Source organism: Protomyctophum parallelum, assembly GCF_964188405.1.
Source record: "Protomyctophum parallelum genome assembly, chromosome: 1".
NCBI lineage: Eukaryota > Metazoa > Chordata > Actinopteri > Myctophiformes > Myctophidae > Protomyctophum > Protomyctophum parallelum.
In genome coordinates this window covers 71,929,520-71,943,393 of record NC_139697.1, presented here as the reverse complement: position 1 = coordinate 71,943,393, position 13,874 = coordinate 71,929,520, and the positions used below count along the sequence as shown (strand labels likewise).

General features: G+C 43.8%; 1 protein-coding gene across 1 annotated transcript in view; it reads left to right on the top strand.

The window, feature by feature from the left end:
- The window catches only part of septin8a (septin 8a), a 37,993-nt gene extending 24,119 nt beyond the window's left edge, over window positions 1–13,874 (top strand). The window contains exons 6-10 of the mRNA XM_083780702.1: window positions 1,461–1,557; window positions 9,019–9,187; window positions 9,429–9,561; window positions 10,485–10,654; window positions 13,785–13,874. Of these exons, the coding sequence (XP_083636828.1) occupies window positions 1,461–1,557; window positions 9,019–9,187; window positions 9,429–9,561; window positions 10,485–10,654; window positions 13,785–13,788 (573 nt within the window). The 3' untranslated portion in view covers window positions 13,789–13,874. The remainder of the gene's footprint in view (window positions 1–1,460; window positions 1,558–9,018; window positions 9,188–9,428; window positions 9,562–10,484; window positions 10,655–13,784) is intronic.

Genomic DNA, 13,874 nt, shown 5'->3' with positions numbered 1-13,874 from the left:
GGAAGTAGTGTTTTTTTTCCCTTTGGTTTTTTTTAAGACATTTTTGGGCCTTTTTGCCTTTATCGATAGATATGTATTATGTAATAGGTTGACAGGAAACGGCGAGAGAGATTGTTTTTAAGATATTTTTTGGCTTTTTCTGCCTTTATTGATAGGTTGAAAATAATCTGATAGGAAATGGGGGGGGGGGGGGGGGGGGGAGACACGCGGCAAAGGCCGCCGGGATCGGGAGTCGAACCTGCGGCACGCCGTCAGGCTGGCTCAGCAGCCTAGGTGTCCAGACGGTTGAGCTAACCGTCCGACACGCAGCAAATTTCGTCGGGATCCGGTCTCAAATAGCCTTACCAGCCTAGGTGCCTGGATCGCTAGACCGGCCCGGGCCAGTAGCACAACCACACAAATAGTTTCAATTCAAACCATTTCCATTGCAAGAATTTCAACCAGGTCATATACTGGACATGTGTGCGTATCCCTCCACATTCATGTACACACAGAACTGGAACATGAGGGCTGGTTTCCCCATTCTGTCACTCTCTCCATACTGCAGAAGGGCCTCATGGCGGTGCATACTTTCCTTTGCCTTCCCTTCATAAATACATATTTATAAGTACATATTTTCCAGAGTTGTTAAGCGGCTCTGAAAATAAAACCGCATCTGAAATGAACATCATTAGTGCAAGTCAAAGTTATTTTGCAAGCAGATATGGGCCCCACACACGCACGCACACAACAAATCGTGCACCAGAACCCATAACCACTTGATGAGATGGATGGAGGCCCCGCCCCACATAGCGTAGTCCTGTTTATTCCTAGATGATGACATCGCCCCCAAGCTCACCGACCGTCCTGCAGAGCGGCGGCTGTGCTGCTCGCCAACTGGTTTAAATTCGCCACCTAATTTTTGTGGTTGCGCGCCGGGCGTGCTTTCCTGGTGATACAGCACTCTGTGGCCCAGCGGGAGGATAGTAACTTCTGAGAGCAATAAAGAACCGTGTGTTTAATCATGTCAATGAAAAATGCCTCCGAGCCCAAGTGGGCCACATGTTAAAACGTAAACAAGCGGCTCCGGCGTGGCTTGCATTGTGTAAACAACGTTCAACTCTGCGGTGTGGTCTAGTCGTGAAAAAGATAAGTCAGGAATTCCTGCAGTGAAATTGGGTTTAATTTGAAAGTAAAATGTGAAGCTCTCTTCCATCCCTCCCAGTTCTCCAGTTGGTGGATTATTTCTCCACCAACAACATCTGTAAAAGCAGTCACATTTGGCGGGCCACAACATAAAGTTGGTTGCTAGGGCGGTGACCGGGAAATAAACTCTTTTGAGGAAGTAAGAATCTGTTCCTAGGAATCAGGCCCCAGGTACTCACTCGGGTTACACTTTGTTGTAACCTTATTTATTTTTCTTTTCTTTCATTTTCTTTTCTTTTCTTGTTTTAATTCATTTGACCTCTGACCCCTACCAGGCCCATCTGCCATTTGCTGTGGTGGGGAGTGTGGAGGAAGTCAAAGTGGGCAACAAGACGGTGAGGGCCAGGCAGTACCCCTGGGGCATTGTGCAAGGTGAGTACCCTGACAAAAGGATTATTCAGAGGGGGGGGGGGGGGGGGGGGGGGGTTGTGTGTGTGTGTGTGTGTGTGTGTGTGTGTGTGCGCGCTAGTTTCCCCATAAACCAAGGTGAGCAATTTTGGCCCGGAGTCAAGTAATGGTCAACATCTCTTTCTGAACTCGTTAAGCCTGATTAATTCATCGCAGCTTGCCGCTGTCTCACCCCGAAAAAAGCTTCTGCGTGCAACCAAGTATACTGTAAATCAGGCCTTAACAGCTGGAGGCCCCACTGGGGTCCATTTGGTTACATTTGTACACTCAGAATTAAATATATACTCAGGATTGTTAGTCCTTTTTTTTTTTTTATGTGGTAGGCACAGACTGATAAATGAAGGCTGCATGAATGAGAATTGTGCTGGGACATTGGCCCCTTGGCGGCGAGGTTCTGGTAGAATGCATGCTATGGGTTTAATCACGGCTGGGGGAAAAAATGAATGCGTATTAGTGGCTGCATTCTAACGACTGCACATATTGTTATGGGACTGTTGCGTGTACGTGTGTGCGCGCATATGCCGTGCGTGCCGTGAATGTATATTATGGATGTTGTCGTATGCCGGTGCCCACAGGGACGGACGGACGGACGGCCTGTCGTCATTGGCTCGTGAGCTTTGTTTTTACGTCACTCGTGGCTCTGCCGTTGTCCTCCCAGGCTCAACAGTGTCATTTGATAATGTCACATGCACAGTAGTTCCGTGAGAATATTACTGCTCTGCTGGGATCCTTAATGGCCTCCAGAGTGTCCCCCACCCCCTGGCCCCTTCTGCCTCACACATACAGTTCACCCCCTTCTATCTCTCTATCCACCCTCCCGTCTCTCACTTTCTCTTTCCCACCCATCCCCTTCTTCCTCTTGTCCTCTCTCCCCCCCCCCCCCCCCCCCATGCACTCTCTTCTCTCTCTCTCACTCCCCCTCCCTCCTCCTTTCCCCTTCCTCCTCTCCTCTCCATTATTCTCTGACCGACTCATTCCTCAACTCTCAGAGGACACTCCATGGTTATTTATAAACCCCTCTGGGTCTCTGAAGGGATGAACTCAGTTGGACGTCATCAGTCAGTAATATGGATATACAGTCCAGCCCGGCATTAAGACAGAGCTGTGCTGGCACCGGTTTGACTCCGAAGCCCCTCGACTACGACTTCATCTCTGCGCTGTTTGTCCATCCGCAGTTTTACTGTGGTCGTCACCCGGCTGACAGGGTCTCATGTATCTTAAAAATCTCACGGCTGAGCCAATTGGTACTGGATCATAATATGTCAGAAACTACATGGGTGGCAATAAGGGGGAAGTGGGATCAGATGAAGTCCCCCATGTTTCATTCTCTCACTGCTGTATTATCTAATCTTAAATCCATTCTTCTGTTCTTCCATCGCTGAATCTTTTGATATGGTTTATGTGGTTTTGTTTTGTGTACCACGCTTTATGTTGCCAGTAATGTTTATTGCCTTTTTTATTTATTCTCCTTAAAGTAACGTTTATCATCATTTATCTCGCACACTCACGGGGAGCTGTCGAGTCTTTGCCGCCGACCATAATAGTTTTGGACTGATAGCATCTCTGGCACACCGGCGGCCTGCCGCTCACAGAAGACACTTTATCTGGAGGGGGTCTCCATTTTGTCACACACTTAGCCTATTGATGGTAGGGTCGTCTGTGTTAATGAAAACAGTTTGTAGTAGATGCCAGATGTGGTATGGATGGGTTATTATGGTAACCCTTGCAGAGTCATGGGAAATGTCCATGGCTGTGGGGAAGACAGTGGGGCGACTGTCTGCTGACAAAAGAAGTGTGTGAAAGGCTGAGTGTTTTATTTCCTCTTCATGCCGTGTTATCTTTGAACTCCAGACAGATATTTGTCCTCTTCCAACTCCAAGCGACAACTCTGTTCAGTGTGTCTGTGCGTGCATCTTTGTGTTTTTGTGCGTTTTGTATGTCTGCATTCAAATATGTGTATTTGTCTATATTCTATAGCATTTGCCTACCTAGTAGTACCTACCTATCTTGTGTGGGTGCATTCCTTGGCTCTTAACCAGGCTTCAGTGGTGGCAGTACAGACAAGACCAGATGGGCTGTAATGATTAAAGCGACAACGTTATGAGAGCTACTTCGATAACAGTGGTACACCATGACAAAAGTAGCTTCACTGTCTAAGCATTGGCTTTGTACGGTCTTGTCTGTCTGTCTGTCTGTCTGTCTGTCTGTCTGTCTGTCTGTCTTTTTCTCTCTGTCTCACTCACCCACTAGTTTGATCTGATCTTCCATCGATCTTCTATCTCACCTCATGCCACCTGTGAGATCTTAGTTGAAATTAGCACAATTAGCACATTCTATTTTTCTTCTTCGTCAGTTCGTACCTGACGAAGACCCACAAGGGTTGAAACGTTGTTCAATAAATAAAGAATTTTTCTGGGAGCAGTGAAACAGTGTGCAGACATCCCTTCCTTTTCATTGTACGTACATGTTTGACCAGCACCTGTAGAATTTCTGGAGATGTGCGTGTTTGGTGGAAAAAAATGTTTTTCCATCTTTAATGACTTTGTTGCTTATTGTTCTTCCATATGCCTACAGTATGTGAGCATGTGAGGAGATGAGGTATAACACCTCATCAAATATCGTAAGGCGTTTTAATCAGATGCCAAGTTTCTCCATTATACTTTTTTGAAACGAGATTTCTGATTACTTTTGATTAATTGTGCTGCTGTAGTCCGTCCCCACTCCTTGCCGTTTTCCATGCTCACTTAAACACTTAACTTCTAGATCTACAAGTTAGCTTACTATAGTTAGGTTGTAGATCTGCTAAATAATTGCTATAGCATTTTTCAGCTATATGTCCAAAAGTGGGACACCAAAACGGGTGTCAACATAATATATTGCATAATATTATTATATTGTTTACATATTATTGTAACTTTGCAAATGCTTTGCAAATGCTGTTTTAGTTGTATTGTACCCAGTGCCTGTGTGGTACTGTATGCTATGAGTCAGTATATGTTGGGCTTGCTTTAAATCACGTTCTAATTGCCTCTTTTCCCTTCTGTCTAATGAAAGCACATTGTCGGTGATCTTTCATCCCCGCTGCTCCCTGCTATCGCTGGTATTTAGACTGAGAGGATGTATCCCTGCTCCCCTGCTGTGGGTTCATGGCTGGTATAGGTTCACCCCCATGCTGCCTGCATCCAACATAACCTCCACCCCAATTATTTTGCCCGAGATCATCTCCTCCATATCTCTGTTCCTTAGCTATTTAACCTTGACTCCACCCGCCAGTGCGACTGCAGATCACTTCATTATAATTGTTTTGTTTATATTGGGTTATTAAGTAAATCAGCAACTAGTCATTTTTTTTAGATGACTGACACACGTTTCTCCAATTCTCGCTCTATTCTACTTGGTTGCACATCATGCCACGCTCTCAGCTTGTGAAACAATGCACGACTATAAGTATACATCTGGTGTAATCAATGGGCATCGTAGTAGGGGATTGAGGCACATTGAAAGTTAGGCTCTCTACTAACGAGTTGTCAATTGCCCAGGTAGTAACTTTATTGGCCTTATAAGAACAAAATAAGGACATTGTGGGAAGGAGTGATTATGTTTTTTTAAGGGAGACTAGGGAGTAATATCTTCTTTATAAGCCAGCAAAAGCTAAGACTCTTGGGAGCCATGAAGGTCATGACGGGGGTTGTTGTTTATGTCTTACACGACCTCCAGGCACAGCGACAATAATTGCACAGTATGTATGTTCTAGAGAGACGTTATTAATAGATTTAGAGATGGGGCATCCGGGTGACGTACAGCTGAAACACTCGCCTACCACTGCAGAGACCCAGTTTGTCTCCGGCTTGGCCTTCTCGCTCCAACCCAACACAATTGCATGGATTCAAGTTGTCAGTTGCCACGGTCGATTTCAGTCATTTGGATTCTGAGAGATCTTCTTTTGCTTTTAATCCATTACGGGTGCCGGGAAAGGTATACATGAACTTGTCGCTGCACTCCTACTGGTTGGTTGGGGTAAATGTTCTGCAGCGGAGGGGAATTAGAGAAGATGGTGAAGCTCCTTACTGTTGGGTGAAAAGAAGCAGCAGGTCACTGGAGGTGGTGTGTGTGTGTGTGGGGAGGCTTGTGGGTGTCTCTGTTAACCTCATTCTGGTAGCATCGTCCCACCACCCTCCTCCTCGGTTTCCTTATCACCTGATGGTTTGAAGACAGCCGTAGCGAGTACCAAACAGTGGCAGCGTTAGGACCAATATCATATGCACCACCACCAACAACCCCTACCTAGTCTAAAGACAAGACGACTGGGTAGGCCGCAGCAGAGTTCAACGTGGAGCCTGTTATACAGAGCAGCGAATGGGTTGACATGCGAGTAGAATGGAACCATCGACACCCAGGGGACATTCTCTCCCTCTGATGGAACCATCGACACCCAGGGTACATTCTCTCCCTCTGATGGAACCATCGACACCCAGGGGACATTCTCTCCCTCTGATGGAACCATCGACACCCAGGGGACATTCTCTCCCTCTGATGGAACCATCGACACCCAGGGGACATTCTCTCCCTCTGATGGAACCATCGACACCCAGGGTACATTCTCTCCCTCTGATGGAACCATCGACACCCAGGGGACATTCTCTCCCTCTGATGGAACCATCGACACCCAGGGGACATTCTCTCCCTCTGATGTCACGCCGCAAGGCAGGAAACACTTCCTGTCACTCACCCCCTCTTTAGGAAGCGGCTTTACTTTGAGAATCACTCGAACATAACACTAGAACAACACTGCAAGGTTCCAGGGCTAATATAGTTAACACAACCCAACGAAATAACTCAAACTAGAATTGAAACACTTAATTGAAATAAAAACTAGAATGTGGCTTTACAAAAAAATATAACTAACTTAAACTCTGTGTTTACAAAACTGCATTAACTACAACTAAACTTAGTCAATATGTCATACATAAGCCTAATAAAATTACCCCATTACAATAAACTAACTAATAAAAAGTAAACAAACTCAACACGGCAATAATGCTGGCAATGCTTGCATACAAACGCGCTCAATGCCTGCATGTTATCGATGCGGTTAAATTAAACAGACGTGTTTTGTACATGCTGTTGCCTCACATTCCTCTCAGAGATATGATTTGAGTTCCTGCTTTTCAAAGGAAAATGGAGAGGGAGGATAACCGAGACGGATGAAGCGAGATGCTGAGAGAGAGGCTCGAAGCTGAGAGAGAGAGAGAGAGAGAGAGAGAGAGAGAGGGGGTGAGAGCTGACAGAGCCTAAGAAAGAGAGATACAGAGAGGGGGAGGGGGTTATAGCTGAGATACTCTATAGTCTATAGTGTATATATTGGGTTGGCAGTTAGCAAAATGACAATGTTTAGACATTGGCTTTAATTAATAATGCTTTATGTCCTAGGTTTGTGTATCGATCCTGAGAGAGCCCTGCCATGAAATACAGGATTTGAATGACTAATGCTTGGCTTTAGGTATAGGCATACACAGTCTTTGCCTCCCAGAAGTTCAGTATGTCCTCCCTGCAAGATATCATTCATGAAGTGTTTGAAAATGTGGGTGTTCAACACGCATGCAAAAGGTGTTGCATATGCAAGGGTGCGATATTTCACACACGCATGCTCGCACGCACACACACACACACACACACACACACACACACACACACACACACACACACACACACACACACACGTGGCATATTATATTGTACAGTTTTGGGGCCCTGCAGTATTCCATGACTTTGTTCAGTGCACAGCTCTCTGTGGGCCTCATTCCTCCCTGTGTCGGGCAGGAAGATGTATTTGTGCCAATGAATGGAAAGTATGCACGCTCATAGTATTTTGTGGGAGCTGCCTTACCCTCACGAGACATACAGATACGGAATGGATTCAACAGGTCACACTTGACTACACAAAGCACATATGCGTTGTCTTGGAAAAGAACCTGCATGATCGAGCTACTTGATGCGGTTAAAAAAATATTTTTAAGTTTATACTTTCTCGCAGTGTCATCAATGTCAAATGTGACAATGCGCCAGCTGTAGTATAAAGTATCCTTGTTAAGTGGATTCCTGTTTAACACAATATACGTACCCACTTTGATTCATTTCCTCAGTGTAGATCAAGAGGTCCATAATGTGGTAGGGTCAGTGTGATGATCACTTTTTGATTTATTTATTGCTTTGCTGGGCAGCATAACATTTACACCCCCTGAGTGAGAAAATCAATACGTTTCAATATGTCCGTCCCTGGACAGATATAGAGCACACATATTTACGGCAAAACATTCATCTTCATTCATTCACATAGAGTGGTACAGGATCTATTTTAGCTACACTACTAGGGGCTCTAATGATGGATATGTTGGTCTGTTCGTTCGTCTCCCCCAGCCAACACTTTGGTTACAAACAACATATTTCAAAATCAACTGACTGGATTGCCAAGGATTTTCCTACAGTAAACCTTCATGTTCACCAGAAGCTTTATTGGCAATCCCATGGACTTTCCTTTTATGCCATACAAATGTTCAATCCCATGGACTTTCCTTTTATGCCATACAAATGTTCACACAATACATAAATATAAAATGGGTGAACTGCTCTCAAACTAACTAACTGAGAACTTCTGATTGCTGCGGATGAACCATTTTGTGTGACCCTATGATGTTGCGCCACCCTCAGGCCAAAATGTCACCCTCAGGCCAAAATGTCACCCTCAGGCCACCCTCAGGCCACCATCAGGCCACCCTCAGGCCAAAATGTCAGCTTTGAAAACAAGATTTTTTGAAAACAAGATCATTATGTATTAGCAGATTGGTGAAGAATACACAGTATACCCCCCCCCCCCCCCCCGTCAGTAATAATTATTAAAACATTTCTGTTTACTTTTGTTTTCCATTTTCACCCCCACTAGTTAAATGATGGCGATGTCAGTTGGTTTGGTTGTGTGTAAGGAACAGTACAGTTTCTAGTTGCTGCTAGAGGCTTTTAGATTGTTGATTGTTTTACATTGAATGAGAGTGACTCAAAGTGTCACTCTCAAAGTGACTCAAACAGATATATTTCAGTTGATGATTAATCCCATTTTGGGCGGGAACCCCTTTTGGTGTTAGCATTTTGCTATGCTAACACCAAATGCTTCTACAACACCAAATGCTTCTACAAGCTCATAGTGCGCCACCGAGTGGCGCGCTACGAGCTTGTAGGTCTGCTATTTTTGAAAAATTGAAGAACGACTGACATAGAAACACAGCTTTTTCAGAAAACTGTCAAGATATAGAAGACATTTTTAGAATCTGATCTCGGGTCAGAATGGGTTACGGTGGTGGCAACAACAACATGATGCATAGCATACCTAATGCCACACTCTCATCACACTCTGTGTTTGTTTGCCCGCAGTCGAGAACGAGAGCCACTGTGACTTCGTGAAGCTCCGAGAGATGCTCATCCGGGTGAACATGGAAGACCTGCGCGAGCAGACCCACGCGCGCCACTACGAGCTCTACCGACGCTGCAAACTGGAGGAGATGGGCTTCAAAGACACAGACCCCGACAGCCAGCCGTTCAGGTTAGAGAGGAGCAGTGTCTGGTCCTACGGGTCTACTTCGTTTCACGAAATGGATTTGTCAACCGTTTTCGGTGGAACGGATGCAAAGCTATTTCATGGTGTTGAGTCCAATTTATTTATAATGTAACGCTGTGTTACAGAGCAGAATACCTTATTTATTTAATTATATGTGATTGTATTTAGATGTAGATAAGATATGAATTGTGTGCTAAAGAGTTCCCATATTTCTCTTCCTCGCCAGTCTTCAAGAGACGTATGAAGCCAAGAGGAAGGAGTTCCTGGGAGACCTGCAACACAAAGAGGAGCAGATGAGGCAGATGTTCGTCAACAAAGTGAAAGAGACGGAAGCAGAGCTCAAAGAGAAGGAGAGAGAGGTCAGGGTTTGGGTCCCGGAGAGTGTTGTAGTGTTTAGCGTTGCGTGATGTAGCTTAATGTATGTTACTTACTTGTGAGCACTATGCTGGCAGGTCACTTTGCTTTTGAAAATAAATGGTTGGGGAGAGTTGGAGTCGGGAGAGCTAGTTCCTGTCATATTGTTTGTTCAAAGAACCTGAGAAAATGTCTACATACACTAATGGAGCTATTTCAAAAAGTATAAACTTTTGCAAGTCAACAAATTACCCTGAAATGTTCCTTTAGTCTCCATCTTGTTTTGTGCAAATCTAAATACTCAATTTTTCTATATGAATATGCATTAAGCAGTAAAGTTTAAAGTTGGTTAATCTGTAGAGTTAAGCCTTCCGTCCTGACCGATGTTGGCTCTGTCCTTGGTCCACTCTTTTTTTTTTGCCCACTACTCAAAATATATTTGCCAAAATTTATATTGTATTATAATTTAGAAATTCAGTACACGTCGCATGTAGATCGCCAAATGTTAGCCGAATATTCCCCTACAATATGGATGCAAGGTGTCAAGTGTATAGGAGGGATACAGGTATTGATTTGACACTAGGTAATGATATGAACATTGCACCATTTCCCAAGTGTGTCAGTGATGGTATTTAACTGCAAAACGTCTGTATGGTCATTTCGGAGGCCTGCCTGCAGTATATATAATTTAATTCCTCTGGTGGTTTGTTTTGGCGCTGAACTCGGATCAGCTTAAACGTGTACACAGTTCTACAGGCGTATATATATATATATATATATATATATATATATATACTGTATATTATTATTATGTACTGGGAAAGGGTCAGGAATGCACATGCTCAAGAGATTATTTCCACTGTGTTCTTTGACCACAACATTTCCGTCTTCTTCCTCTGTCTCTACTTCTCTTTCTCGCGCCCTTCAGCTGCACGATAAGTTTGAGCAGCTGAAGAGAATGCACCAGGAGGAGAAGAGGAAGGTGGAGGACAAGAGGCGGGACCTGGACGAGGAGATGAACGCCTTCAACCGGAGGAAGGTGGCCGCCGAGACCCTGTCCCTGTCCCAGCCCCTCAAGAAAGACAAGGACAAGAAAAAGTAAGGACATCTCCTTGTCTTTCCACTGCGTTCTTCTGACTCTGCCCTCCTCTTAGCAGGGACGGAAGCCGTCGTTTAAGAAGACATCCCAGACTTAACGAGCGCTAAACCAACTACGATTTATTTTAGAAAAGCCCCTTCGCATGGTGGTTTTTAAACAAATGTTACTAAAACTTGTGAACGTTGCAACGGGTGACAAAAGCTTTAAAGATTGCCCTCCAAAGTGACGTTGGCTCAACGTTGGCTTTTTGCCTGGAGTTGGCACCTGCCAGAAAGGCTGTTATAAAAGACAGTTCATCAGCTATACAAGGCATGTCCTCTAACTGCCAGTTAATTTCAGGTATGATCAGCAAATGCTGATTCACAGGGTTCAATGCTGCTTTGTTCAGTATAATGGTGTGAACTACATATTTCTTTCTTTAAAGATGAATGAAAATTAGACATGAATTAGTGTGTTGGTAATGGAGTGATCGATTCACCATAGCAGCACAAAGGAAGATAACAAACAAACAAATAATTGATTCAATTTCATCTAATGGTAAAAGCTCTATTCTATTTGAATAGGATGAGTTTCTACCCTGAGCCTTTGTGCTGCACTCATCCAAATAACAACACTGATGTCTTTTTTTACATTCATCTCCATGCCTCCTCTTTGTCTGTTCTCTCTTTGGGTTGGTTGAGGTTTCCAGGTTACTGCTTTAGGCTACATCCACACTAAAACCTTTAGTTCCTTTGCTACGTTTATGCCTCCACACCAGCCTGGCTTTTTTTTTTTTTTAATCCCTACAACTTTTCTGAGACGTTTGAAAACGCTGATGACACCCTTATAGTTTAAAACTTAGAGACTGTGTTTTAGTCTAGACTTGATGATGACACCCACATGTGCTTCCTGATTGGGTCGTGTCAGTCACAAGGTTCTTCCCCTGATTCGTCACGTCTCTCTGTTATGTACTGGGCGGCGGTGGCTCAGGGGTGGAGTGCCTGGATGGTAACGTAAGGTTGCCTGTTCGAACCCGGGCTCCCCCAGAGTTACTGTCGAAGTGTCCTTGAGCAAGACACTGAACCCCTAATTGCTCCCGATGTGCTGGTTGGTGCCTTGCATGGTTTCCGCTGCCATCGGTGTATGAATGTGTGTGTGAATGGGTGAATGTAATGCACAATCTATGTAAAGCGCCTTGGATAAAGGCGCTATATAAATGCACCATTTACCATTTATGTACTACCTTTTCCAGTAGGAAACTAATGACATCAACCTTGACTAAGTGAATTTTCCCCCAGACATGTTTGATCTATCCACATCTCCATAGCCAAGTGTCCATCTATCTTTTACCTCACCCTGAGCCAGGTCGCCTGGTTATTTAGCATCCACAGAGTTTAAAGTTCAACGTAACGTCTCATTTTGTAATGGCATGCCACCTGCCTGTGTGTGTGTGTGTGTGTGTGTGTGTGTGTGTGTGTGTGTGTGTGTGTGTGTGTGTGTGTGTGTGTGTGTGTGTGTGTGTGTGTGTGTGTGTGTGTGTGTGTGTGTGTGTGTGTGTGTGTGTGTGTGTGTGTGTGTGTGTGTGAGTGTGTCGCGGTTAACTCGGGAAACCACTGAACCGATCAGTGCCTGCCTGCCAGGTACTGTGTAATGCCATTAGGCCAAGGAAATCAATTCTCAAATATTCTTATATATAATTAGGAATATATTTTTGTGTAAATATAAATATATATTTTTTGAAACCAGTGTTATTAGACCTGCGTTGTTTTTGTATATTTATTGAGATCTATTTAGTGAAGCTTCACAGAAGATGCACATAGATGACAGTAGTAAATACCGTACATTTGTACGCGAGACCCGCCTTGTTTTTTAATACACTGCAACTAAGTACCGCGAAAGGTCATGTGACATGCATTTTCAGAGGTGTATGGATGTAGATTATTCTGAAATGGTGCTAAAATGTGTGTGTGTGTGGACGGGGATCCTTTAAGACAGGTTTTTAAATGAAAACGTATTAGTGTGGGTGTAGCCTGTGTGTGTGTGTGGAGTTAACGGGTACCTCTCTGTCTCATGCCTAATTAAAGCCTGATTTATACCTGCTGTGACGCGTTGTGAGCTTGTAGAAACAATTTCTGGTGTGACATGCTGGTAAACAACTAACTATGAATCAGGCATACATCATACTTGAAGTTGTCCTGCTCTGAAAATAGCAGATCTGCAAGCTCACGATGTGTCACATCACGATTCATTGTGTGCTTTAGATCTGCTAATGTTTGCTGTGAGACACAGTTGAACATTATAAATCAGGCTTTGCCCAAGCTTAACATTTCCTTTCTTTGTACTCCTTCCCTTTTTTGCTTGGCAAGCGTCCATTTTTACAATCCGGGAGTAAAATGAACAGGTAATTAAGAATTAGAGTCACACTTAACATGTGGTTCATACTGTGGCCTTGTTGGCCTTAACGTTTTAAACCCATTCTGACCGGGCACCCATTTTGGTGTTAGCATCATGTTATGCTTTAGCTATTGAAAAATAGCAGATCTACAAGCTCATATCGCGCCACCGAGTGGCGCGATATGAGCTTGTAGGTCTGCTATTTTTGAAAAATCGGATGATGGTATGCCTCCCCTCTGAGAGGACACTTATGTAGAGTCACGTTCACTTCTCCCCCCCCCCCCCCCCCACCCCCCCCCTTCTCATATCAAGGTTGGAAATCCCAAGCTTGATTTAAGGCTAACTGGCTCCACCTTGTGGGTGCTATGCGCATTATCTGGCTGGATGTAAATTGAAGTGATCATCCATTTTGTGCCTTTGCTCAGGCTTTTCAGTTAGAAACTTTTAAATAGTTATTTAAATTTAAACTTTTGAGAAGAACTCAACAACCCTGTTGCTTGAGTGTATTCCTAATGACCCACTCGGCGTCATTTCCATAATAATTTCCAAAGATTGTAGACATAGACACTACACTGTTGTGTTCCGATTGTCTTATATTCCATGCGAATTAATTATTTAATAAGTTCATTTGAAATTAACTCAAATGTGTGTTGTCTGTTATTTATTATTTGTCGTTTTCATTTCATTCAGTCATTTCACCACATTATTTTCATTCTAATTATTTGGTTATTGTTTGTCATTGTTTGTCTCTTTCAGTTAATTTATGGTCCCTCCCCACCCGAAAACACGACCATGGATTTGTCCTCCATCAACGTTTGTTTATTCTTTTTTTTTTTTTTTTTTTTT